This window comes from Sinocyclocheilus grahami, unplaced genomic scaffold, assembly GCF_001515645.1.
Source record: "Sinocyclocheilus grahami isolate Dianchi unplaced genomic scaffold, SAMN03320097.WGS_v1.1 scaffold31.1, whole genome shotgun sequence".
Taxonomy (NCBI): Eukaryota; Metazoa; Chordata; class Actinopteri; order Cypriniformes; family Cyprinidae; genus Sinocyclocheilus; species Sinocyclocheilus grahami.
The window spans coordinates 210,037-237,782 of NW_015505210.1; the positions used below are offsets into that span (position 1 = coordinate 210,037).

At 35.9% G+C, this 27,746-nt stretch overlaps 2 protein-coding genes across 2 annotated transcripts; both read right to left on the reverse strand.

Moving 5' to 3' along the window:
- Positions 1–5,500: 5,500 nt before the first annotated feature.
- LOC107573379 (ubiquitin carboxyl-terminal hydrolase 3) lies at positions 5,501–22,802 on the reverse strand. Its single transcript, XM_016259816.1, has 15 exons — positions 22,489–22,802; positions 18,739–18,799; positions 18,244–18,387; positions 17,974–18,057; positions 17,789–17,870; positions 14,423–14,505; positions 12,597–12,710; positions 12,316–12,429; positions 10,290–10,436; positions 8,978–9,084; positions 8,813–8,893; positions 8,613–8,731; positions 7,545–7,658; positions 6,553–6,620; positions 5,501–6,275 (listed from the first exon to the last, which is right to left on the reverse strand). Exons 1-15 carry the CDS (start codon positions 22,577–22,579, stop codon positions 6,110–6,112), a joined length of 1,575 nt encoding a protein of 524 aa, XP_016115302.1. The 5' UTR covers positions 22,580–22,802; the 3' UTR covers positions 5,501–6,109.
- A 569-nt stretch (positions 22,803–23,371) lies between these two features.
- Positions 23,372–26,368, reverse strand: LOC107573404 (kunitz-type U19-barytoxin-Tl1a-like). Its single transcript, XM_016259842.1, has 6 exons — positions 26,278–26,368; positions 24,666–24,863; positions 24,308–24,484; positions 24,189–24,233; positions 24,030–24,108; positions 23,372–23,631 (listed from the first exon to the last, which is right to left on the reverse strand). Exons 1-6 carry the CDS (start codon positions 26,348–26,350, stop codon positions 23,505–23,507), a joined length of 699 nt encoding a protein of 232 aa, XP_016115328.1. The 5' UTR covers positions 26,351–26,368; the 3' UTR covers positions 23,372–23,504.
- Positions 26,369–27,746: the final 1,378 nt, after the last annotated feature.

Genomic DNA, 27,746 nt, shown 5'->3' on the forward strand with positions numbered 1-27,746 from the left:
AAGAACCTCTGAAGAAACCATTTTTTATTATTTTAAGAGTGTTTTGCCAAATTACACAGTTTCTTTTTTCCTCATAAGTGAGTTTACAGTGCAAAACGGCAGCAGGAGAAACCGCAGAGCTCCATCATGTCTCCCGTTATTATTGGCTGCCTGGAAGAGGCTGTACAGATCTGCCCTTAAAACTCCAGAGGGTAATTCAGCTGTGCTCTGCGTGCTACTCCATAGACCTCGTGTCACTCAAAACTTGAGGCAAACTGCATTCCCAGCCTCAGCACGCTTCGACCACAAGCCGCATCTATCGGTGGAAGACTGTGATGACGTGCTTGCTCGAAGCTAAAATGTGTTTCGGATGAACTTTTAAAGAACGAAGGTTTGAGCAGATCCCCATTTGTCAGACACTGGTGGAGTTAAATGGCTACGTGAGGAACGCTCATGCTGAAGCACTTTTAAGCTTCCCACCACATTGTCTGTTCCTTAAAAAATATCACGCTGCATACTAAATGTATCTGCGTTCCTCAAAAACAGACATTTCTAATGCCTGAATGTTCTGTACTCATGTAAATCTTCTCAACTCGTAACAGAACCTGGTAAATGAGTAATGCTGCAGCACACAAAAACAAAAGTGGCTGAATGGCCGGCGTATTGCTCTGTTCTTCTAATGAATGTGGTAAAACACATACTGAGTCCATATGGGTGACAGTCGCACAGAATCCTGTTGACTGAGGGGTCTGCGGTGTGCCTGCAGCTGTGGTGTGTGATGGGCCAGTTGTTGCAGGCAATGTTCAAAACTGCAGTGCAGTGTCTTTGATTCCATTTACAATCTTTCATATAGGGATTTAATTAATTAATTTCACAGCCAAAGGCATATTTGCTCCTTCCTAAACCAGATCGAGTTCATAAACATTGAATTGTGACTTGTTTTCCCTTGAGTTTAAAATATTTTGATGATTTTGAGACTTGAAGAGTTAGTTCTTACAAAAATGTCATTATTTTCTCACCCTAACGTTGTTCCAAACCTGTTTGACTTATTTCAGTTGGGGAACACAAAAGTTGATATTTTGAAGAATGTTTGTGCTGCTCTTTTCCGCACAACAAAAGCAGTTACCAGAGGTTGTCAAGTAGTAAAAGAAAACACTATAAAAGCATCATAGAAATAGTCAGTATGACGTCTGTGGGAACAGGACAAAAAATAAGTCGACATGAAGCGGGAAATGTGAGTCTTTTCTTCCCAATTGTGACGTATATCTGAGCAAACGGCTTCTCGAATGAGGAAATAAGCGAGACTTTATTTTGTCTATTTTGAATTTATTTGATATTTTTCATTTGCTAATCGCCGCAATCTCATGTGAGCAACAAGTTGCTGGAGGGGATGGATTGAAACACGTCAGGCTGTCAGACAAACATGCCAGTTTACAAGTCATCAGAGAAGAGACTTTGTTGCAGTGGGAAAAGGATGTGCATGTTTTTGATTAAAGATATTTAAAAAAAATGATGGCATGCACATTTATGATAAACACATCACACAGCATTACCTGAAATATAAGCGTATGTTCATTTTGATTTCACGGTGACTTCAAGTCGTTGTTTACGGACAATCATTCCCTCCACCATAGCTTTCAAATCTCATTTGCTCTTGTGCACATCCAACTCGACAGGTTGTGATCAGTTATGAAACAAAAATCGAATATGATTTGGTGTCTTTGTAAAACCTAGAGTCAAGTTTTCAGTTTCTCACACAAATTTGTCATATTGCTTTTGGACAACATTTATGTTAATAATATATTTATTTTGTAAGCCACTGTTGCTTACAATGGGACATATCTGTGTTAACATTCTTCTTTCACGGTTTGGAAGAACACACAAGGGTCAGTAAATGATGACAGTAACGTAATATTGGAGTCATTACTATTCTTTTAAAAAGAAAAGTGGATGTGGGATTCATTAAGGTTACTTCGTCTTTCTAAATATCTCAGGGTAGCAACATCTGCCTGGCCAAGATCAAACCAATGACAAAATGAACGTTGATGGATCAGATGTGTTTAATTAGGGTTATATCTAAACTGTGCTGGGCTATGGCCCTCCAGGAACTGAGTTTGACACCCTTGGTTTAGCGGAACCATATGCAAATGTTTAGAAGAAGATACCACAATAAATGAAAGAGGAGCTTTTTTTGCTACAACACACGTTTCACAGCATCGGATCTTCTAGGGTCTGATGCTAGGATTTTTTATTTTTTTTAACATATTTTTTAGGGAAGTTTTTGCCTTAGTTAAGTAGAGACAGGAAGTGATACAAGAGAGGGAATGGGATCGGGAAAGGACTTTAAGTAGGGACTTTAAGCTGCAACTTATGTCGAGTGCAGCCCACAAGACTATGGCTTCAACTGGGATTCAGTTTTCCTGCGTTATGTTTCCACCTTGCATTTACACAAAAGGCTCTCTGTCAATTTGTCAGCATTTTTTCAGAATCAAACCCATTGTGAATGTAAAGGCTGGAATGCACTACACAACTTTTGCACAGATTTTTGCCCTGGTTTCAGTCTGGATGAGTCAACGCTAGTTGCCTAAAGTCAAAGCCAGTCTGCGGATTTTGATCAGAGTTTCATGGAAGATAGCTTATTGTATGATGGGTGCAGATTCAAATTATTTTGGACTTGAGACTATTGCTGTCTCATTTCAAAGACTGTTCCCTCCAAAGATTGCAAAATAATTACATTAATTTAGGAATAAGAGTCAATTTTTTATCATGGTTACTTTTTTTAAATAATGCATCCTTGATGATGTATGCTGCTTACAAATGTGATCTCTGGAGCCGATTTCGAGCTGTTTTTCTCTAGTGCAGCTTATGATTCCAACCAGTCAGAGGATATCAAATGTGTTTGATATTTTGTGTTGATTTTAGAACACCGTTATCATTCAGTGTTTCTGCATGAGTATATGTTCGGAAAGACTTGAAATTCTAGTGTGTGATCCTGTGTCATTCAGTGTTTTTTCTGTAACCATTTACAAAGTTGGTAAGTGTATGATGCCTAGTGTTTTAAAATCTATTCAGATTTTAAAAGTTGAGTAATGTATGCCTTAAGTTGCCTTGCTTACAGTTTTTCCAGTTGAAAGTTTGAACTTACTTGACTAAATAAAAAAAATTCTTGCAGTATTACAGGTAGTGTTGGGGGTAAAGCATTACAAGTAACGTGAGTTATGTAATCCGATTACTTTTTTCAAGTAACTAGAAAAGTAACACATTACTTTTAAATTTTCAACAAAATAGTTTTTTTTGTTATTAAAAAACAAATAAGCAAGCCAAACTTAGGTGACAAAACGTAACGCAAAAGTAACGTAATGCATTACTTTCCATAAAAAGTAACTAAGTAATGCAATATAGTAATGCATTACTTTTAAAAGTAACTTGCCCCAGCACTGATTACAGGTGAAGTAATTTTGCGCCACTAAGCAGCACCAAATGGAATTACAAAAATGACGACACATCCCCTCATTTGTCATTGGTCAGCCAAACAGATAGCCACACCCCAATCTCACATCATTGGTTGAGGCAACATTGCTGTGTAAGGCAAGTCAGGACCCTCAAACAAACCAACCAATATTCACAAAATAAGGATCTTTAAAAAAGCATCATATGACCCCTTTAAAGAAAGCATTCGCTTTTGGCAGCCTGCCCTGTATAACTGAAGTGAAAGTACAGGCTGAGCTGCAGTTCTGCAAGACTTGTGCTCACCGAACAAAGTGTACTTCTAAATTAGCTAGGCTAGCATTTCTGCCTCCTTACAGGAATTATTCTAGACAATATCTACACTTGATATGGTACCTGACAACAACACCTGATATCATTAGATGACTCACAGCAAACCTGGCAAATCTTTCTTGGGTAAAGTGCAAATTGCAGCTTGTACTGTTTGAGTCACTCTCATCGAGTCATAACGTGCCGCAATCGATGCAGTGGCACTTGGTAACACAAGCAACGTGATCTTTTTGTCAGCTGTGACCTATCGGGGGAGAGAGAATTAACTTTGTCTTCTAAAGTATGAGGACTTAAGAAATACACCTGTGAGCGAGCCGAGCAGCTGTTCTTCCTGCCTGTCGGGGACGATTCCTCTGGCACGTGGCGTACGGGGAGCCTCAGTGTTTATTTTGCCCCTGGGAGCTTGTGCGAGAGTGTGTGTGGGTGGCAGCCGTTGATAGAATGAGCGAGGGGGAAGGAAAAGAAAAACTCACAATGGGAACGAAGCACGCCCTTTTACACTCTTGTTTTGGAGCGGTTTACGTCATTAAAAACCATTCAGCATTAACGTTTCACAGTGGGTGACACTGGAAGCAGTCCTTTGAAAAAGATTAGGGAACGAGTTGCCACTATTTCAAGCGAGGTAGAAGAGAACGCTACTCCACCTGCAGCAATGACATGGGCAGAATCGTGTAAATCGTGACACAACCCACACCCGTGTTTGAGAACAGCGTGTACAGAAACATTCAATTCAATATGAGCAATTCAAACTGAGCAAAAGCATGTTCTTTTGTATTCAAAATACACCCAAGTTAACATTGCCATCCAAAATCCAAGGTATTTAACTGAACACACCTCTAAGAATTTTACATACATACTGTACATGCATATATATAAAAATAAAACAATAGATATAATTAAATATGTATCTTTTAAAAATATCTATAGTGGTTCGTTTTGATTTAGTCTTTCATAGAATTGATAACACAAAAGGCGTAACACTGGCAATGAAAGACACTGAACTGACACATATATCGAAATGTGGTAAATTTTTAGTTTTACTTCCTCTAGGAAGGTTTTTTTGGGGGGCTGAACAGAGATAATCTATTAAGTTTTACCCTATTTGTAATGTCTGATACAGAAGTGGGGCACAGTTAGTCTCAGTGCTAATGCTCAGACGGCACACCCACGGACCATCTGATGCATATTTGCACGCACACAACCACACACACAAATTGCATGCACTTCCTCTATTTGGCAAGCTATTATCTGATTGGCTCGTTTTGCACAACTTTTGGAAACAAAATCAAGTTTACAAGGAACAAGGTTGCAAGAATGAACAATTGTGAGGAAGAACAAATCACTTTTCAGCTTTACCTGGTCCTAAACGAACCATGGTTGGTCCTATGATATCGGGGGGGGAGGAGTCAATTCAGCTATTTTTGCCCAGGCAACATTTCTCATTTTCATTTGATGTACTAAAATAAAAATTCATTAAAAAAATAACTATATTAAAAATAAAAACTAATGATGACAAACAACAAAATAATTCAAAATATTCTATAATAAACTATAATAGTATCTCAAAATAATACTGGTCAGAACTTGTGAAGTGAGCAGGTCTTGGCCAACATAAGCTGCAAAATGGACCAGTAAATACAATAAATTATTATTTATATGTTTTAACTTTGAGAATATAATAAACACACAAACCAACTTTTGCACAATCTGCATTCCTTTAATTCTAAAAGGACAGAAAGTGTTCATCTGGTCAAACGTTTTCAAGCGTAAAGGAAACTAAACACATGAGCTACTGGACCCTTCTCTCCAAAAGTCATTTTCACATTAGTGAGGTGATCTGAGTCAACTACTGCTTTGTGATACAAACGACATCTTGTTTTGTCATGTAAAATCAAATATTTCAAGTTTTAATTCGGAAATACCTCCACATCAACCTAGATCAATGAACAGCAGGCTCGGAGGACAAGCATGAATTTCTGAGCTGAACAGAAACGTTTTTTCCTTGAGCAGCGAGCAGGTCGTTGGCGTGACAGAAACGTGACAGCTGTAATCATTTCAGACGACGGAAAAACACTCAATGAGGAGAGAAAAAAATCAATTGTAAACTAACCATTTTGTTTCTACAGTCAATTTGAGTTCATTCGGCAGACAAAAATCCCCCCCCTGGTGCTGTATGAAGACAAAAAACTGGGACTATTAAGTCTATTAAACGAAAAGTCATCAAGTCGAAACATAAGCAGCAATTCGGTTTGTACTGAGGTTTTGTGACACAAAAATCATAACTGGATAGCATAAGACATGAGACAGATGACGACACACACACGAAGGTCCAATAACTGATCTGGAGGAAGTCTTAAAGCTTGGCTGGACTCTCTTGATCGCTGCGCTCTGTGTAGAACAGAATGTAGGCCTTGGCTTTCAGCACAGCCTCCTCACTGACCAGAGTGACCGTGCTGTCGTTGAAGTGGTACCATCGGCCCTCGTGAAGCCCGTATGCCGTGTAATGTCCTGAGCCGATGCTGTGGGAGAGGATAGAGGTGGAATATCATATATATATATCTGATTCTCTGTACAGAGTGTGTATTGATTGAACAGGAAAGATCACCAGAGCTACTGATATAATATCCCCATCTAGTGGAGGACAAAGAAACCCAACTTCAGGCTGGTACAGTAAATGAGATGTACTGTATACTACATAGAAGTACTTCCAAAATGAAACTATTATCTATTACAGTTGTGAGAAGTGAAAAACAATGTTATACTGTTATTAATGGCACAAGGCAAGCATTTACTTACCCAGATCCGTGATGCACCACTACTGCAGCAAGATCATACAGGCATCTCGCTGGCAAGCTGTTTTCAGGCTGAGTACAATTACATAATTGTTATAAAATCAATATTCCATAAAACATGATATCATATAACTAAAAATTTTATTTAATAATATAATATTGAAATAATCATTTTAATCCTATCCTCTATATATAAAGGTATATAATTACCTAATATTTAAATTAAAATGAATAAATTATTATTAAATTATACAATTGATAATGAATCAAATTTGATGTAATAGTTCTTAAAATAATTACTAGATTGCAGTAAAATGTCTTTATTATATTATTAAATATTGTATTTTATTATTATACTTTCATATGTATATTAGAGTACATGCATTCATCATACTTATTTAAAAATAAAATCAATAGAATATTTATATTAATATATTTGACATTATAATATTTAGAAGAGTTTCTGCAATTTAATTTAGTTGTTTAAATTACCCTCCAAATGTGGAAAATCTACAATATTTGGTCAATTTGGTAAATCTACAACATAAAATAGAATAAAAAAGAAATGATTATATATAAAAATAAAAACAATAGAATATATATATATATATATTTGACATTATAATATATAGACGTTTCTGCAATTTAATATATATATATATATATATATATATATATATATATATATAAAAAAGTGTACTTATATTTCATTTAATATTAAAAGTGAAATATATATATATATATTACATTATTACCTTTAAAAATTAAATTATTATTAAATATTAAATTAATATGTTGTTATTCAATTAATAGTAATATGAATATTATTTCATTACTTTATATAAAATAATCAAATATTACATTTATTACTTTATATAAAATAATTAAATATTATAGTTATTTATTTAAGTATTAAAATCTAATTAAATAACATACTGAAACCCTCTTCAGTTACAAGTAAACTTATTACAAAATTGACAAATGTTTTGCTCTCACCTCTAGTAAGAAGCTTTTCATGTCAAGGCCATGCATGGGAAACTCTACATAGGTGTCAATCTTATTCCTCAGAAACGCTGTCCAGTGGAACCTCTTCAGATGCAAACAAAGGACCTGCACAGAGATAGCACACCATATAACTGTTAAAACCTAGATGAACCGCGTTTTATTGAAAAAAACAAACAAAACAACAAAAAAAAGGATATTTCCAAACCAGTGGCGGCCCGTCGGGGGAGGCACAGCCTCCCCATAATTTTAAGGTGAAAATGGGGACATTTAATGTTAATAAAATTCACAATTAATTTCAGTTCATGTCTCAGAATGTGTATTTTTTGTTTGTAATTTCCCAGTTGTAATACCATAACGTGAAAGCGCCGCTTTTCTATCACTAATGTGCCGAATCTGCTGATGTAATTACAAACGCTAATGATAGAGAAGGGGAGGGGGAGGCCAGGGGAGCGCGGAGCTCTCGTGCCTCCGTTGGTAAAAAAAATTTGCCAATCACCATCGAGTGTTCACTTTCAGCGCTGAGGAGTGTTGAGAAAAGAAACCTCGCAAGGGAGGCTAGCCTCCCTTCTGATATCAACCAATCATCACAGAGACGTAAATTACGTGATATTAGTTTGAACGTCTGCCGCTGCGCTGATAATGTACCAAGTACTTATGATGAGTAGCGATATTGAATATTTGATTGCCAACAGATTTACCAAGCTGTCATTCAAACAGTATATATACAAATTTAGGGAAAACAGCCTAAGCTGGATATAGGCTAACGGTACAGCAGTCGACTTAATTAAATGGAACAACAGGCAGCTCTCTTTTAACACAGACTTTTAAGAAGGGATGGATGTTTGCTTCAAGTGATAGGCGAGGTAAGTGAATATCTTGCTGTATGTATGTCGTTTTCTTTACGTTTTCTGACTAAAAGCAACCAAAAAGCCATTTTAAAGTGGTTAAGCAAATAATAATAATAATAATAATAATCGGCAGGGATCCCAGACCAATACAATTAGTGTGCCTCCTCTATTTTAAAACCCACGAGCCGCCACTGTTCCACACTTCTCTCACCTTGGGCAGTTTCTGGATCCAGAATTTCTTGGTGGACTTTTGTCGCTTTTTGCACTTGTGACACATGTAGAGCTCCGTTTCATCAAGTTCCTCGAGGTCTGTGAAACTCCGAAGGCAATCTGAGAGACAGTACATGTTGACTTAGTGAACAAAATCAACCAAAATGCAGCCATGTAATAGTTTCTAATAACATCTCTTACCATTTAAAGTGCATGTTGGCCCCGGCTCTTGGTCTTTTGTGAACTTGATTCTGAATTGGCTGGGAATGTCCAATGAGAGATCTGGAGGAGAGCGAGATTTAGTGTAACCATAGCGACAGAAGTCGACAAAGCTTTTAGAGCTGACGGACAGAATTGATGGCTCACCTAGGAATGGATCAAATTTTCTAGACTCCGTGCCACATATCAAGCAGTACACCTCGTTCTGTAGAATGCCACCAAACACAGATGTAACGATAGTGGAGGTCCCATTTCTGGAAAAAAGCAAAACCATTCTACATTATTAAATAAGCCCACACAAGTCCGATCCCAAGAGAATCGGGACTTTGTGAAAGCACATCTAGTCTGTCTGTTCGCAGCAGTATTAACCTGCCATTTTGTTCAGCACAATCCACTGAGCATGCCACAACACTGCACTTCCTTTTCAATAACCCCGGCAAATCCAGTCAGGTCACCCTCACAGCTCTTGGCCGAGGGGCTTCCTCACTTGTCTGCAGCTATTAATACAAACACAACAGGGTGGCTCTGGCTCTAGCAGCAGGCAAATGCGGGAACAGCTGTCTCTGTGTACGAAAAAGACTTCCCTCTGTGCGCCGTAAAAAGTTATCTTTATCACTGCTGCCCATGTACTCGCTAAACTAGCAGGGAAGAAATGGAACGAGGGGTGGCCTGCTGAGATAGACCTACCTCGAATTAGAAATTTCCCCCGAAACATCTGTGTAGTTCACCGAAGACAAGTTGTGCATTTTTTAAATACTAAAATACTGTGGCTCTTTCGAAAAATGCAGTTTTTGTTTGAGGGGTCCAAAATATTTAGTTCTTGCTCATCGAGTGCTGTATGTTTTGGAAAGGATGACCTGTTTGTCCAAACAAAGGTGGATAGGGGAGTACAAATGATGAATTTATGTGTTCGTACATGCAGCATTTGCTCTCGGAAGCATGTTTGGGTCGGTACTGCACTTCCTTTTCAATAACCCCGGCAAATCCAGTCAGGTCACCCTCACAGCTCTTGGCCGAGGGGCTTCCTCACTTGTCTGCAGCTATTAATACAAACACAACAGGGTGGCTCTGGCTCTAGCAGCAGGCAAATGTGGGAACAGCTGTCTCTGTGTACGAAAAAGACTTCCCTCTGTGCGCCGTAAAAAGTTATCTTTATCACTGCTGCCCACGTACTCGCTAAACTAGCAGGGAAGAAATGGAACGAGGGGTGGCCTGCTGAGATAGACCTACCTCGAATTAGAAATTTGCCCCGAAACATCTGTGTAGTTCACCGAAGACAAGTTGTGCATTTTTTAAATACTAAAATACTGTGGTTCTTTCGAAAAATGCAGTTTTTGTTTGAGGGGTCCAAAATATTTAGTTCTTGCTCATCGAGTGCTGTATGTTTTGGAAAGGATGACCTGTTTGTCCAAACAAAGGTGGATAGGGGAGTACAAATGATGAATTTATGTGTTCGTACATGCAGCATTTGCTCTCGGAAGCATGTTTGGGTCGGTCCGGGGACAGGGCGGGACTGGGCGACCCGTTCTTGCTTCCCTGCATCTCTCGGTGGAGATGATCCAGAAGGTAACGCAGGAACTCGTGAGCATCCTGTTGCTGGTAACCCCTGCAAAATACATCAAATAGTCAAGTCAAAATAGGGCCGTCGCGGTGAAGGAATTTCCCTTGTAATTTTGATATATATTAATTTCTATATATATATATATATATAGAATCTGTGTGTGTATGTGTTACGATATAACGAGGTCATAATCAGAAACCATTGAAACCAACCAAATAGCGTTGAAACAGGAAGTGAAGTAAACAAAAGAGAATGACAAAATAACGGTCCACATATCAGAACATGACAATAAGATCGTTAGGCTATTGTTAGTCTATATGTATAACAGAGTTATTTCTGATCCTCGAATCTGACTAGAGACTTTCTATTGATATTGCCACGAGACAGGCTGTCAGTCAGTGCAGTTAGATTGTTGCGCCACAAGGTGGCGGCAAAGGACTGTCCTTTCAAAACCGTTCATTCAACTACACGTTCAAAAACGCTGATTCATTCAAAGAGAGACGTAATGAAACACGCTGTTGAAATCATTTTAACTTTGAGCGCCACTTTAGAAGGCTCAGCTGACCAGCAATGCGTCGATGTGAAGACAGAGATTTCACTTTCCTTGGACATGACAATCTATTTTCACAAACATACAGTATATGAAAAGACAGATGCAAGTAATTGCACGCGTTCAGTCGATCTCTCTCTCACTCGCTGTTTGTTTATAGGCAAGTGCAAATATACGGAGCATCTGTACAAATCAGCATGGTAAACATTATGTTATCATTACTAACTTATTTAATATTCAGTACACATGCACGAAGTGTAAAATGAGAAGTGCATAACCTTACGGAAAAAGAAATCAAGTGACCAAATCGTGGTTCTTGCATTCCTCTGTGGTTTGCTCGTCAATAGTGCGGTATTGCGATATTGCGGTTATCGTAACAGCCCTAAGTCAAAATGTACTTTCTTAAAGACATTGCTCTTACTATTTAGAATGATTCGTCAGCACATTACTTTAAAGGAAATAAAAGTTTGATTTTGTAATTTTTATTAAGAAAAAACATTTCCTTTTCCAATGACATCCCTGAGGCCATGCAGGCTTTTGGATAATGTTAACCAATAGTCAAACTGCTGTTTAGGCACTGGTTTAACATAACTGTATTCGGTCTGGAACCTCTTGGTATTCACAATTAATGACTAAATTTTACACTTTACATTTGATTGTTACATTTTTCATATTTAATATTATGCAATATTATTATACAAGTAATATATAAGATAATATTCTAGAAGTAAAATGTAAACATTTGACATTTATTGTATAATTGACAATATTGTAATATTGAATACATTTAGTACACAAAACAGAACAAAAATTTGTCGTTGATCAATATATATCTAAGGCTGATATATCTGCAAATGTTTACATTACTTACATTATTAATTTATTACATCAAAAATTATTACATCAGTTATTACAATACATTTTTCTTTTATGGACGTTAAGTGTGGGAAGCACTTTTTGTTCTACTTTTTATTTAAGTTTTTTTTTTTAACAACTTTATTTGTGAAAAACACTAATACGATAGGTTACAAAATCAAGAAATTCCTATCTAAAGTTTTAATCTGTTTATTTATTTATTTTATCAAGGTCTAATTTCTTCTTCAAATAGATTAATTTTCTAATTATTTATTATCTATCTGGCCATCAGCATTTACTCTCTAAGATATAAGCATGAACTTTGGCCATAAAAAAGCCATATCGGTTGACCAATGTCCATGAAAAATGGACAAAATATTTTTCTAAGTGCTTGAATAATGAAACAAATTCAACTGATTTTTGGTGAAATTTGTAGTGTATCTTATAAAAGCTCAGGATGACAAATCCAAGGAAAAACTGAAACAAATTGTGCAACTGTGTCTGTGATTTTTATGATACCTGAAACTCGGCATGATTTTCCAGATGACATAAAAGAGAGCGTCTGGGCTGAAGGCAGTCTGACTCCCCTGCCAAAGTGAACAGAGTATTTTCCTGAACTCCTCAACTAGAGACCTGTAAAACAAGAGCATAAGACTAATATTGGTATTGTATATGATATGGCATATGATATTGTAAGAGCTTACATTATGAAAAGTATATTCTGACTATTTCTTTAAAATAAAGGACATCACTGCCCCCCCTCCCCCCTCCCTTTTGCCATTCAGTGGAGAGGACCTTACACACTGCTGTCCCCCTGACTTCTGGTGTGGTACATTCTCCTTCCTGCGGTTTTCCCGCTTCGTAAGGCCACCGAGGGCAGCTCCTTAAAATAACAGCTGAACACCTGGATGTTACTGGAGACAGGAAACAGAACCCAGTGTTTAACTAAACAGATATGTCTTAGACATGACGTAAAATCCTTTTGAGTTACAACCATTTGGTATATCTTTCCAAACACAAATTAAACATCAACAGTATGCCAGAATGCTATGGCAACCTTGCCCAGGCTTCCTTTTCCATGGATCATGGCCAGCAGAAGTGCGCAAATAGAAAGTTTTTTTTAGGTAGATTTAGTGTCTCATTCAGGCCTTAAAACCGATAACAGCACAGCTGTTAAAGTGACATGACATGTCATGGTGACCCATACTCGGAATTAGTGCTCTGCATTTAACCCATCCAAAGTGCACACACACAGCAGTCAACACACACACCGTGAACACACGGGAACACCCGGAGCAGTTGGGGGTTTGGTGCCTTGCTCAAGGGCACCTCAGTCGTGGTATTGAAGGTGGGAGAGAGTGCTGTACATTCACTCCCCCCACCTACAATCCCTGCCGGTACGAGACTCGAACCCGCAACCTTTGGGTTATGAGTTCGACTCTCTAACCATTAGGCCACGACTTCCTCAGTCGTTACTTGCATGTTTCATGTTTAATGATTTAACACTATCATGTTTTAGTATGTTGGTAACGTTTCTAGCTTCATTAATGTTTTGTTAGCATGTTTCTAGCCTTTTTAAACATGTTGCTAGCATGATTTAGCATTTTGTTAACATACTAATATGATTTTGCACATAGCTAACGTTTTAACATATTGCTAACATGATTTAACACATTACTAGAATGTTTAAGAATGTCGATAGCATGATTTGCTAACATGTTACTAACATGATTTACCACATTGCTAGCATGATTTAGCACGGTGTTAACATGTTACAAGCATGTTAAATCATGATCCACACAAAACTAATTGAAAAATCTATATATTGTTAACATGACTTAACACATTGCTAGAATGCGTCTAGCATGATTCAACACACTGCTAGCATGTTTAGCGTGTTGATATCATTATTTTACATTGCTAGTCTGTTTCTAGCATTATATACCACATTGCTAGCATGTTTTTACATGTTGCTAGCATGATTTAATGCACTGCTAGCATATTCTAACATGAATTAGCATTAGTGTGATTTAGCACAAGAAACATTTCTTACTATTGCTGATTACTTACTATTACTTGAAAACAGTTGTGCTACTTAATATTTTTGTGGAAACAGTGATACATTTTGTTCAGGTTCTTTAATAAATATAAAGTTCAGAATGACAGCATTTATTTCAAATAGATTTTTTGTAGATGTACAATCAATTTAAATCATCCTTGCTGAATAAATGTATTAATTTTGTTTAATCCTACTGACTACACACTTTTGAACGGTAGTTTAAGTTCAGTGAAATTAATGTTTCCCCTCAATAGTTCGTAACAATGCAGGCTGAACGGTTTATGTGTATTTGGCATGAGCTGCTCGCTGCGGTTTAGCCATCAGCCCGGCCAGTGTAAGGTTGGCTGCGGTGAGCAGGCAGACGGCCTAATCTGTCCCCTGGCTGCCCACTAAGCACTCCTCCAGCCAGCTCACTGGCCACAGAGGCACCGTTACCTGCCAGCACATACTAGAGGCTCCAGCAGAGCGCAGGGAGGCTTTCAACCTCCACCAGCCAGGCCACCCACACCCTGCCAGGCTACGCATCGCCGGCTGCCCTTGGCTCGGGGTCGTGAGGGTTGCTCTTACCTCAGGGACTGGAGAATAGCGTTCATGAAGCAGGTGTTGCCCAAGTTGCGGAGGCCCGTGGCACACTGTGCTACAGTGCCGTCCTGTGTGGTGACATTAAAGAAAAATTATGGAACAAGAACACATTTGGGTTACACATTTGTAATTAAAAAGCGAGTGTATACACTTCGCTAATTAAATTTTCAAAGCAAAAATCTGGGTACTTAGTGTTGTCACCTTACAGTATACTGCAACTGTAACTTATACTAAATGTGTCCATATTTTATACTCTATCTCTCTCTCGTTCTCTCTCTCTCTAAATATATAATATTATATATAATAACAAATATAACATTTTTATAATTGTAATAATTATACATTTTTAAAGCTCTACACTAGAGACATACAATATTAAAATAGTCAGCTTCTCTTGGGCTTAAAATGTAAACAATAAAAATAAAAAGTAAAATAAAATAAAAATAATATATAAGTAATATATATATACACATACATGGTAAAATACAAGAAAAAATAAAACAATATATACATACATACAGATACATATACTGTATATGTGTGTGTGTGTGTGTGTGTAATTTTTACTTAATTTTTTTCCCTTTCTCTCTCTCTCTATATATATATATTATATATATATATAATGTTATATTTAAAGGGGTCATATGATGCAATTTCAAGTTTTCCTTTCTCTTTGGAGTGTTACAATCTCTTGGTGCATATAAAGTCTCAAATCCAAAGAGATATTCTTTATAAAAGTTAAGAGTCAACCACGCCTACCTAAAATGGCTCGTTCTAACACGCCCCCACATACCTACGTCACTATGTGGAAATAGTAGCATAATGCCACCCAAATGTGCATGCAAAGAAAGAAGGCGTGGTTTCAGGAACAGCAGTAATGTTGATGCAGCCATGTCAGGGAGACGCTGTGCGTTTCATTGCGAAAGCAAAAGCACTTGATTTGGCCTTCCGGAAGTAGATGGAATTAGGAATCATTGGTTACGATTTATTTACAACAGAACAGCACAACCCAGATGTTCAAATTTGTGCAACGCATTTTATGGACGACAGTTTTTTTGAAACTAGAAGAGTACAAGGCTGGCTGTGCACAAGGGCTATTTCTAAAAAAATAAAAATAAAAAAAGGGTTAATTACGACTTTGCTATGACAATCTGGCGCTTCTGAATCAGCGACTGTAAGTATGTTTTGTTACTAGTTACAGTATTTGAAAAATAATGTGTTTTTTGAACATTAAAGCATGTCAACATATTCTGTTACACCAAATACACAAAATAAAAGTCTTTAAAATAGCATCATATGACCCCTTTAAAAAAAATATATATAAGTTTATATATACACGCTCATTTTATAATTATTATTTTATCCCTCAAAGCAAATTAAATGTTTAAAAAAAAAAAATATATATATATATATATATATATATATATATATATATAAATTATGATATGTTAATACAAATGTTAAAAAATAAATAAATATACAGTGGAGATCAAAAATAGAGAACCTATAATTTCCCTAATTTCAAGGTCACTGCTTAGTCCTATTTGAAGTTATCCTAATAGGAGTAGAAGAACAGTTTTTTTTAAGCATATTTCATAAATTAATTGTATTCTGAATTGTATTCTGAAGCACAATATAAAAAACTTAAATGAGATATTTGAAAAACAACTCTGATCAAAATCAGAGAACAATTACAGATACCTCCAGGCTATTGGTGTTAATCTGGTGTTAATTTCCTTAATTATATGACAAACCCTATTTAACTGGCAGCATTCCTCCAATTTTCACTGAGATTGCAAGATGGCGGGTCGCTCTGAGATTACTGAAAGCCTGCGACAGGACGCGGTCCAGATGAAGGCCAAAGGGATGACCCTTTGAGCCATTGCAAGAGAAGTTGGTCATTCCAAGGAAGGAAGTGTCATGGTTTTGGGGATGTTCTGCAGCAGGAGTTGGGCCTCTTATACAGCTACATAGCAGGGTGAATGTAAATGTTTAACAGAACCTCCTTCAGCAACATGCGGTTCCTTCCCTGCAAGCATTTCCCAATCATCCCAAAACAATGACCCCGTCACACTGCAAAACGGGTAAAGCAGTTCCTTGAACTAAGAACATTGAAATAATGAAATGGCCGGCCCAGAGTCCTGATCTAAACCCAACTGAAAATCTGTGGAAAATCCTTGGTGACGAAGTTAGGGCTAAGAAACCCCCTACAGTTACCGAACTATGGAAGAGAATGGAAGAAGAGTGGACCAAGATCACACCAGAGCAGTGTGAGAAACTACTGATGTCCTGCGGCCACAGATCTGCTGAAGTCATTCAAAGCAGGGGCCATTACACTTCCTATTAATTTCTGACAGCTGTAACCCTCCGAAATTTTTGTTGTAATGTTCTTTTGTGCTACCAAAGTCTCTTTAAGGCAAGTCATGTCACTCGGTTATAGCAACCAGGACTTCTAACGGCAGCTGCAGTGACGCGCTGACTTTACCGATTAGTGATTGGCTCTTTTATTCAGAAGGTGGGGCTTCGTTCGATAGAGTGGCCATATTGAGCGTTGCATTTTTCCCCATTCAAAACTAAACGAGTGACACGTTTTGGGTATTCTGTAGTCTTTGGTGCAACAGTGGTTACTGTTCTCTAATTTTGATCACTGTGTTTTCCACAAAATAAAGGTTTTTGTTAAAATGCCTTGGTTATTTTGTCAAACATGTTAGTAGAACAGTGGTATACCTACAGCTAATATTCCTTTGAATTTTGAGAGATGAAGATTAACAATATTTCAGAAAAAATCAAGTGTTTATAGATTGTGCTATAGATTGTGCTGCTGATTGTGTGTATATATATTAGTATATATAAATACACACACATGCATGTATATATTTCAGAAAAATATGTTTATTTTATATATTAAATATATTTATAATATAAATTATATGAATATAAATAGACGTAAATATTTTCAAAATATATACAGTATGTGTATTTATTTATACATAATAAATATACACAGAACACACATATATTATGCAAACAAAAACTTTTATTTTGTATGCAATTAATCGTTTTGACAGCACTAATATACATATATTTTTTTTTTTTATAAATATTTTACTTTTTTAAAGCTCTTTTCTTGACGTACACATGAAATAATAAAACAAGTAAAATATGCAGCTTCTTCTGGGCTTAATGACAGCATATTGGTGTGGGAAATCACCTGTACTGCATGAGGACGTTTTTTACCTTTCAGTAATTATTAACAATTAAATATGTGGTGAGACATTTCAAGTTTTTCCAAACCCTATCTTAGCACACCAGGGTCTTTTACAAACGTATCTAAAATCCAATTAAACTCACGCTGTCTTTCTTCAGCTTACTGTCAGGAGAGGAACTGTCTGACCGTTTTCTCTTCCTCTGTCTGTCGGTATTAGACACAGAGCTGAACAAAGAGAATAAATCATTTCAAAAGCAATAAAATAAACAATGTATTTATGTGATGATTGATGAAAGGATAAATACACTTCGATAAACACCAGACTTACTTTTCCAAACTCTGCAGATGTTCTCTGACCCTCTGCACATGCCCTAGTTTTGTGTCGTTCACCACAAATTCGTCGCATCTGTAACTACAGGGGGAAAAAATGGTATGAAGGTCAAAAAGAACATCATGAAAGATTAACACACAACATTGTTCACTGAATAATACTGTATGTACTGTCCCTTTAAGACACTCTCATCTTACTACTGTCCATTTAAAAGCGTTTATGGAAAGAAAAATAGGGAAATAGGGGAAGAATATGGAAGAAACCAACCAGAACGTGCTATAACTGTTACAGTCCATACACACAGAGTGCTGCTGACTCTTCTCGCTCGACTTTTCTCGCTCCGGCTTCCTTTGATAGCCTCCTGGTGCCTGAATCTCTTCAAAATGCTTTTTGGCATGGCCGTTTACATACCTGCCACAGGAAACAGATGCAAAGTCATTTTAATATGTGAGAATTTTTATATTTTAAGAATTAAAGTACAATTCTTTTTTCTTTTCTTTTGGTATTTTCACCTTTATTATGACAGGACAGATCAGAGCTAACAGGAAGTGGGAGAGAGGGGGGGCGGAATTGGGAAAGGTCCTCGAGTTGGGATTCGAACTCGGGACACCCGTAGCGCAACGGCGTTGTATGTCAGTGCACTGACTACAAGGCTTACATATAATTCTAAATGATCAATTACATTACATATAAATAATCATTTATTTGTAATATTTACTGTAAGTCACCACACAGACTAAAAATATCAACTTAAGCACTCACCTTCCACAATGCACGTTCAAACACGTCAGGCAAACCCATGGACTTTTGTTTGACCGGCAAACTACAAAACATCAAAATATACTGTATATGAGTAACATCCATGATATTATTTGGCATTTTACAAATGTATAAAACAAAGAACATTTTAATCATTTTTATTTTATATATTTTTTTTAATTAATGATTTTCCCTACACATGTAAAATAGTCAGCTTCTCTTGGGCTTAAAATACAAAAAAAATACGTAAGCAATACATAATATACATAAGGAAAATATAACAGATAATAAAAACAAAAAGGACGATATATAATATATTTTTTTATTTTCATTTCAAAGCATTTTAAATGTGTATGCTAGGCCTACACCTAAAATAATAAAATAAGTAAATTATTCAGGCTGGGCTAAAAATATTACAAAAGGCTATAACGTGTATTAAAAATTTATAAAACCAGACCTTTTTTTTTTTTTTTTTATATTAGTACAATTTTTTTTTCATTATTTTGCCTACACTTGTAAAATAGGCTGCTTATTTTAGGCTTAAAATGCTAAAATGCTTTAAAAAACAACAACAATAAAGAAATAAATAAGGAATATACATATAATAAAATATTTAAAAAGTATAAGCATATTTTTTCAAGCTCTATACTAGACCCACACATAATCTTGGGATTAAAATAAATAAGCAAGTAAATAAGTGATTAAATAAATCTTTTTAATATTTTTATCATGTTTTAAATCATTTTTAAATAATAAATAATTATTTTTTAAAATAATTTTGCTAATATAATTTTGTATTTTACGGATGTATAAAAGCAGACCCGCATACTCAAAACATGAAACCTAGTGTATAATAAAGACTTTTGCAATGTGAAGAGATAAGGTGGCATATTAACCGCATGTGAATGTAATCTCTGGCTGTGGCCGGCTGGGAGAGAGCGCTTTGTTCTAATTGCCTTGATCACCTTCCCTCTGAGCGCACAACAAGCATCTGAATTAGCTGTTGCTAAGGAACAGTCGATTCTCATGAATGCTGGTCTCTGCACGACCCCAACAAATGTGGAAAAAGTCAATAGACCCCATACGTCTCCTCGTACTTGCTGACCGCCTGTGCGCTAATTAAGAAAGCGGCAATGCTGTGCTATTGTAACATGCTTTACATAATGTGCTTCACACAACAGAAGCGACATTCTAACAAAATGACAAAATGTTATTAGGAACAAAGCCACCTTAACAGGTATGCTGTGTACGATTTTCCCAAAGAGTCTGCCATAAAGTGCAGTAAAATTGAAGCCAAATTCATTTATATGGTATTGAAGGTGGTTCATTCATAGCTTTGTTTTACTAGTATAGTCATTTTAAATGAATACTTAAGTAATTAACTTTTTAGCAGTACTAACGACTGACATGTTTCATAAGTGTGAAATGTGTTAAAGAAGAGATATGGGGCATTTCTCATGTCCTGTGGGTGTGCTGAGGGGCCACTGGGCGTCACATCCTAAATGTTCATGGGTTTTCAGTGTAATCTAACATTTCAATTCATCTTCACTCTGGTCTTGCCACCAAAAATACACATCATCATAACCTATTATGTAATGAAAAGTATGGATGCATAATAAACTGGTGATGTTATTGTTATTAATAATTAGCATTCTTTTTTCTTCATTTGATGTATGTCAATTATGAAGGCATTAAGTAATATGTTATATGCATAAGGGAAATATAATAAATAATAAAAACAAAAAGGACAAAATTTAATGTTTTAGTTTTAAAGCTGTGTGCTAGGCCTACACTTAAAAATATTACAATAGGCTACAACATGTATTAAAAAATTTATAAAAACAGATCATATATATATATATATATATACTGTATATACACACACTACACTTGTAAAATAGGCAGCTTCTCTTAGGCTTAAGATGCTTTTTTTAAAATGCTATTAAAAACAGGCAAAACAATAAATATTTATAACCAGTCGTCATCGATGCCAATATTTACAGAGTGCAATGCTGAAATATGTATGGCATCAAATAAGATTGTACACAAAATGGTACATTTAAATTTTAGAACTTATTTTATTAGTTGTTTATATTCACTACAAAATACCTAAAACAGGAAATGTTTATGCATTGATATTTGCCAGAATTTATCCATGTTGAAAATTTCAAAATAGCCAAATACTCTACCATTCAAAAATGTGGTGTTGGTAAGATTAAATAAATAAATATTAGAAATTAATACTTTTATTCCGTAAAGATGCACACAATTGATCAAAAGTGACAGGAAAGATATTTACAATGTTACAAAGGTTTACTTAAAAATAAAATAAACTTAAAATAAATGCTGTTCCTTCAAGCTTTTATTGAAAATAATAATAAATGTTTCTTGAGCAGCAGATCTGCATATTTAAATAGTTTCCGAAAGGTCATGTGACACTGAAGACTGGAGTAATGATGCTGAAAATCCAGCTTTGCATCACAGAAATAAATTACATTTTTAAATACATTAAAATAGAAAACAGTTATTTTATATTGTAATAATAATTTATAACATTGCTCTTTTTACTGTATTTTACAGCCTTGGTGGAGCATAAGAAAATCTATTCAAAAACCCGAGCCCAAACTTTTAGACAGCAATGTATTCGTCCGCCACTATTTATGATACTGGCCATAATATAAAAATAAAATTCAATATCATGCACCCCAATTAATAATATCTCTAATACACCTACTTTTTACATCTCATTTTTATTTATACATGAAATCTATGCGTTTCAAGGAGATTCTGATGATAATAAAAGCAAACACTAGATCCTGCACTTCTTTCCACAAGTTTGTTGCCATGAGACCTAACGGGTCTCTCCAACCTTTAAAGGCTTCCTCGAATGTTCTCGGGAATATTTTTTCCAGCAAACCGGCCCCTGTAAAAGCAGTACCACACTAAGCCAATAATGACCATCTACAGTAGCTCACTTTCAAATTGCCACTCTTCATATTTCCATACAGCAAATGACCAAATCAAAAAAAATAAAAAAAAAAGTGAGGAAAAAGTAGCAAAACTTTTTCAGATCCTTTGTATTTCAGTGCTTTCTTACACATTTAAAGCCATGACTGTATTAACATTACACTAATGTTTTAAAAACGTTTGCAGACATTATTTCCGGTTTATTTTCAGGTATGCCTGTCTGCTTTATATTCTCTGCATATGAAGATCAATATTAATCATACTGTAAACAAGCAGATCTGTACCCTAAATGAACAGCTCGATATAAAGCAAACGACAAATTAGATTCAATCACAATAATATAACATTAAAAGCCACTAAGAAAAAAAATCTATTAAAAACTCGCGTAACTTTTTGAAACAAACAGGAGAAAACGAAAGGAAAGTAAATGTGACGTTCATTTAATATATTTTTAAAACAAAACATTTCCCTGAAATGTGTTCACAGAACAATAATAGCACGTTTGACTGCTGTGTGAAGCTAAACTAACGTTACTCTGTTTGGGGTTTAATATTTAATAAAGCACAATTACTGAATATTATCATTCCATGTCATATTATATGTTGATATGTTCTTTAGTTTTCAGTTATATTAGTACAAAAACACACAAGTCTCCCAGCGCGAGCTGCTGTGAACAATGAGGCACTTAGCCGGTTCGGCTAGCTCGAGCTAACATATCTTCCAGGAAACGGACTGAATTGATACACGGTTTGGGTGAATTATCATCCGGATCCGCGTTTAACTCACCGGAGCAGCACCACGAGGAAGGGGGACCGTTGGGGAACCGGGTCGGATCCACAGTCATGCAGACACTGGAGCTGAGGTGAGGGCACTCCATGAGTCTGTGTGCTAGCTAAAGCACTAGCTAACCCAGTCTGTCCTCTTCTGGAGGATTTCTGTGGTGGTTTCAACTAAAAGTGCGTGTTAATAGGGAAAAAATGGGTTTTCGCTTTCCAGTTTAAACGTTTAAATGCCTGGGCAGTGATGTTGGTCTGCTAAGTGAGGTCAGGGTGTTGTTATGGTCTAAGAGAGCAGACATGCATGCTCCTGCTGTTCTGAAACTTTTTGATGCTGTGAATAAAACTATGGATAACAATATAATTACATATATTCTGTAAATGTTAACTTGTATTTATTTATTTAGTTAATAATAAAAATAAATGATATAATATAATTATTCATTCAGCTTATTTTTATTTAATTTTGTATTGTTTTATTTTATTTCTAAAGTGAACCCCTAAAACTATGACTAACAGTATAATAACATAATTAATTCTGTAAATGTTCACTTATTTTATGTTTATTATTGCAATCAGTTAGAGAAACATAAAACTATGACTAACAACATTAATTCTGTAAATTGACTCATTTATTTATTTTCACAATTTTATGCTATTTTTTTATTTGAAAACCTCTGCTTTATCATCATCCACTGATGTTCTCTCACTATAAAATGATATATACAGTTACCTGGCCCGTGATTCATTTTCCAAGCACCGACAGGCAAACAATGCCACATTTCTATAAGGCATTTAAGACCATACTGACATTTCTGGTTTAAATGTTTATTGTGATATGACCAGTTTAGCGGACATATAAAACAGTGCAAATAAAAATGGACTTCCAAATACAGTACAAAGTACAAGTAAATAAGCAACAGAACTATTATGTGCAAGCATATTTATCTGCACATCTTTAAAAAAAATTGTAAAAAAATTATTGCCCAAAAGTTTCAATGTACATTTGTGGTTTAAAATGTAAATTTAAGAGACTGTAGAGACTTCAAGAGTAGCAGGCTGTGCTTCTCCTCCTCCCATCTCAATGGACTGCTCTTTCAGCGGTTGCTCTGCTGACTTTCCATCTTTTTCCCCACGTTTCTTCGAGCTAGGCCTAGAAAATTCCATATTAAAATTGTATTTACAAAAAAAAATTTCAGTAACAAACAGTAAAGCCAAACATACATACACACACACACACACACACACACACACTAGTTTCCTAGTGGGTGCAGGACACTATAATTAATTTATGTAAGTGAGGATAGCAAAATAAAGTAAATTGTGACATATTATACCCAAAAATTCTACATACAGTGGACTACCAGTAAAACTGATAATAATTTGGGACCAAAAACTATTCAGACTCTTTGACCTGACCATGTTTTGCTTAAGTGTTATCTGACATTATCAAGATGAATTTGTTCTGACACAGTTTAACTCTAATTTTATTTATATATATATATATATATATATATATATATACTGTACATACATACTGTAATGACTTACTTATTCTTGACAGCAAAGACAATCACCACAATTAAAATAATGGCACCAATAAGACCAAACACAACGCCCAAGATAATTCCTGATGGGATAATAACACATTAATATCATCGAATAAAAAATTAGATTGAGTTGAAAACATCATATTTAAGTTTCACTTACCAATTGGTACATCTGATTCACCTGAATGGTCCTCGAGGCCTTGATCTATTCAAACAAATACACATTAGCATTCGCTTTTGCATATAGATCTCTGGGTAAAATCACTTTTAGCCACATACCTGCTGCATTGTAACATGTGGCATTGCACCAGTTAAGTGTGAGGAATCGGTTTCCGTTGCCCACACAGCCGGTCCAGTAGAAAGACTTGCATGTGTGATGCTCAGGACTGTAGTAATAACGGAGATAGTGACCGAAACATTCTCCTGGCTTCTTTGGAAGAGTGCAAACTTGTCTTGCTGTTAAAAACAGTGAAATGAAAAAAAAATATATATATATATATTGTTTCTACCACACGGTGGCAGTATTTTCTTAAGTCAAGCATTGTTTGGACAAGATTGAATAAACGAATGAATCATAATCAATCATAACGTGTATTTCATATATACAATTTTAGACATATGTGTGTAGAACAATTACCGTTCATAGGAAACAGTGCTTCAGCTCTGTGTGAACAGTTTCTCATGCACTGCTTCTCTGTTATAAAACGGTTTGCATTTCCACCACTCCCCGAGTATCGGAACGGATAACAGTTGTCTTTTTCTGCATCGTAGTACATATAAACTCGAACATCGGATTCAGGTCCCGTCCCTGCATCTGGCGTTAGACTGCAGGTGTCTAGATTAGACAGAAAGTGATTTGCACTGCATTATATCTGTGTCCAAGTTTTAGAAAATCACAATTTATTAAAAGCATCATTATATATGCTACATTATGCAAAAACAATAGAAGCAACCATGGAAATGGGAGTGATCTTTGTATCTTGAATGAGTAATGTGTAACTAGTCTGGCACAGTCCACACCTAGTTTTTATGAGTTGTAAATGTTATCTTTTTTTTTGTTAACGATTACTAGGGTTTTACACCTGTCCTGAACAGCCAGTGGCCTACAAAAACTCAAGACAATGGTTTCATTTGTACCTGTTACAGTTAAATATTCTCTTTGAATACATTTGGAGTCATAAATACAAGTAAATTTACAATTGTAAACAAACACAAAAATCAATTGCCTGATTCTCATTAATAATATCAATTGCAATGTCCTGTGTCATGAAAGGTGTAGACTCACTGGTCAATGGTGTAGTTTACACCATTTTTATAAGTTAAATCTATTCACTTGTCCGTCCCAATCTGTTAGTGTGTATTCATGTTCTTTTAATTGTATATGCTGTTGTGGCTTCATTAACTTTTCTCCACCATTTCTTTCTCCACTTTTTTATGTGACTGACACTTTGTGTAAATAGTATGCAAATTCAGTCTCATTTAAAATCTTATTTGTCATCACGATTTTGCAAGAATATAGATATTTTTTTATACAATCTTTTTTATATTTATAATACGGTTCTGCAAAATTCAGAATTTATCATTTGAATTAAATTGGCCACACCCCACAGGAAGTTGACTTGGAATGACAGGAAATGGAATTTACTGAATTACAATTCAAACAAATTCAAATGGAGTATTATTACACCCTAGCCTACTCTTAAACATGAAGATGTAACATTTCAAACAGATCTATACTTCTATCTTTCTCTTTGTCTTTAAATTAGTTTTATTTTTTAAAGTATTAATTCCAGGTTTGTCTCAATGCACCTTATTTTCTAGTTAAGAATTACACTTCAACTTCATATCATTTATTTAAATTCTAGATTCTTAAAATATAAACTGCAATTCTGCATAAAAATTCTGCATGAAAACACACATATACATATATACACATATACATACATACATATATATTCCCTCCTATTCGCTGCTAATGGCGAAATGACTTTCTAAGGTGTGACTGTCCACTGTCCATAGAAAGTTCAAAGAAGAACCTTTGCTCATGCTTATACATTTTTCACTTAACCTAATTTCATCACATAAAACATGGTTATGTTTTGTGTGATTTGGTAATTTTTTTGACCTTGAGAATAGTATTTTCTACATTTAACAACATGAAGTAATGAGGAAAAAACTAAGACCAAACCAGACATAAACCCATTTATCACTCATAACACAATTTAATATGTTGTTGTTTTTAATCTTACCTGATTTTGTTGTTTGGGCCTGAATGTTGTGGTTTAGAGCAAAAATGAACAAAATTATTCCAAGTTCCCTCATAGTGAACCACAAATGAACTGGTATAGATGAACGTTAGCAAATTATGATCAGGAAGGGGAGGATGATTTGCACTTTGTACTTTCTCAAGATAAGAGTAATAAACTCTGAGGAGGGAACAACAGACTTCTGACTGTAGATTAACAGTATGATTTGTTCCAGATAACTCAGAGACTGTTATACAGCAGTAAAATGAATCTTTATTATTTGCCATTCTTTATTTAAAAGCAGTACTTAATAGATGGCATTTAAACACTGTGAAAAGCTGTGTGTGTGTAATCCATAATCCATAATAATGCTTTCTCCAGTGAAAAAGTCCATCCCCTGTTGTCTCTCACATCAAAATACACCCAAATATTTGTTTAGAGCTGTTTTTTTTTTGTTTGTAAACTGTGCTTGATCTGTGCATATTTCTCTCCCGATTCAGATGAGACGACTTTTTCACTGGAGAAAGCAATGATTAAATGTCTTAATGATGGATTTGTTTCTTACAAACACACAGTTTTTTACTTCATAAGATGTTAACTGATGGACTGGAGTGTTGTGGATTACTTGTGGATTATTGTGATGTTTTATCAGCTGTTTGGACTCATGTTCTGACGGCACCCATACACTGCAGAGGATGAGGTGGGATGTTAGCTATTACTTTAATATATGTTTGTAGAAAATAGTAATACTGGAGATAGTGACCGAAAACATTGGCCGGACTCTTTCGGAAGCTTGCAAGCTTGTCTTTCTGTTAAAGGGGTCATATGATGCGATTTCAAGTTTTCCTTTCTCTTTGGAGAGTTACAAGCTGATTGTGCATAGATAAGATCCCTGAAGTTGCAAAGACTAAAGTCTCAAAACCAAAGAGATATTCTTTATCAAAGTTAAGACTCTGCCACGCCCCCCTAAAACGGCTCGTTCTAACACGCCCCCACATATCTACCTCACAAAGGGGAAGTCGTGGCCTAATGGTTAGAGAGTCGAACTCATAACCCAAAGGCTTTGTGGGTTCGAGTCTCGTACCGGCAGGGATTGTAGATGGGGGGAGTGAATGTACAGCGCTCTCTCCCACCTTCAATACAACGACTGAGGTGCCCTTGAGCAAGGCACCGAATCCCAACTGCTCCCCGGGCACCGCAGCATAAAATGGCTGCCGACTGCTCCGGGTGTGTGTTCACGGTGTGTGTGTGTTCACTGCTGTGTGTGTGCACTTTGGATGGGTAAATGCAGAGCACTAATTCCGAGTATGGGTCACCATACTTGGCCACATGTCACGTCACGTCACTATGTGGAAATATTAGCATAATGCCGCCCAAATGTACAAGCAAAGAAAGAAGGCGTGGTTTCAGTAACCGCAGTTAGTGTTGAAGCAGCATGTCAGGGAGACGCTGTGTGTTTCTAGGCGAAAGCA

Excerpts from the sequence above, each read along its gene's own strand:
- LOC107573379 (XM_016259816.1), bottom strand. The coding sequence starts at position 22,579 with ATGGAGTGCCCTCACCTCAGCTCCAGTGTCTGCATGACTGTGGATCCG. Across the intron at positions 7,659-8,612 it reads GGATCCAGAAACTGCCCAAG|GTCCTTTGTTTGCATCTGAA; the intron begins GTGAGAGAAGTG and ends ATCTCTGTGCAG. Across the intron at positions 6,276-6,552 it reads GTGGTGCATCACGGATCTGG|CATCGGCTCAGGACATTACA; the intron begins GTAAGTAAATGC and ends CCTCTCCCACAG.
- LOC107573404 (XM_016259842.1), bottom strand. The coding sequence starts at position 26,350 with ATGAGGGAACTTGGAATAATTTTGTTCATTTTTGCTCTAAACCACAAC. Across the intron at positions 24,234-24,307 it reads CACATGTTACAATGCAGCAG|ATCAAGGCCTCGAGGACCAT; the intron begins GTATGTGGCTAA and ends TTGTTTGAATAG. Across the intron at positions 24,109-24,188 it reads TGAATCAGATGTACCAATTG|GAATTATCTTGGGCGTTGTG; the intron begins GTAAGTGAAACT and ends TTATCCCATCAG.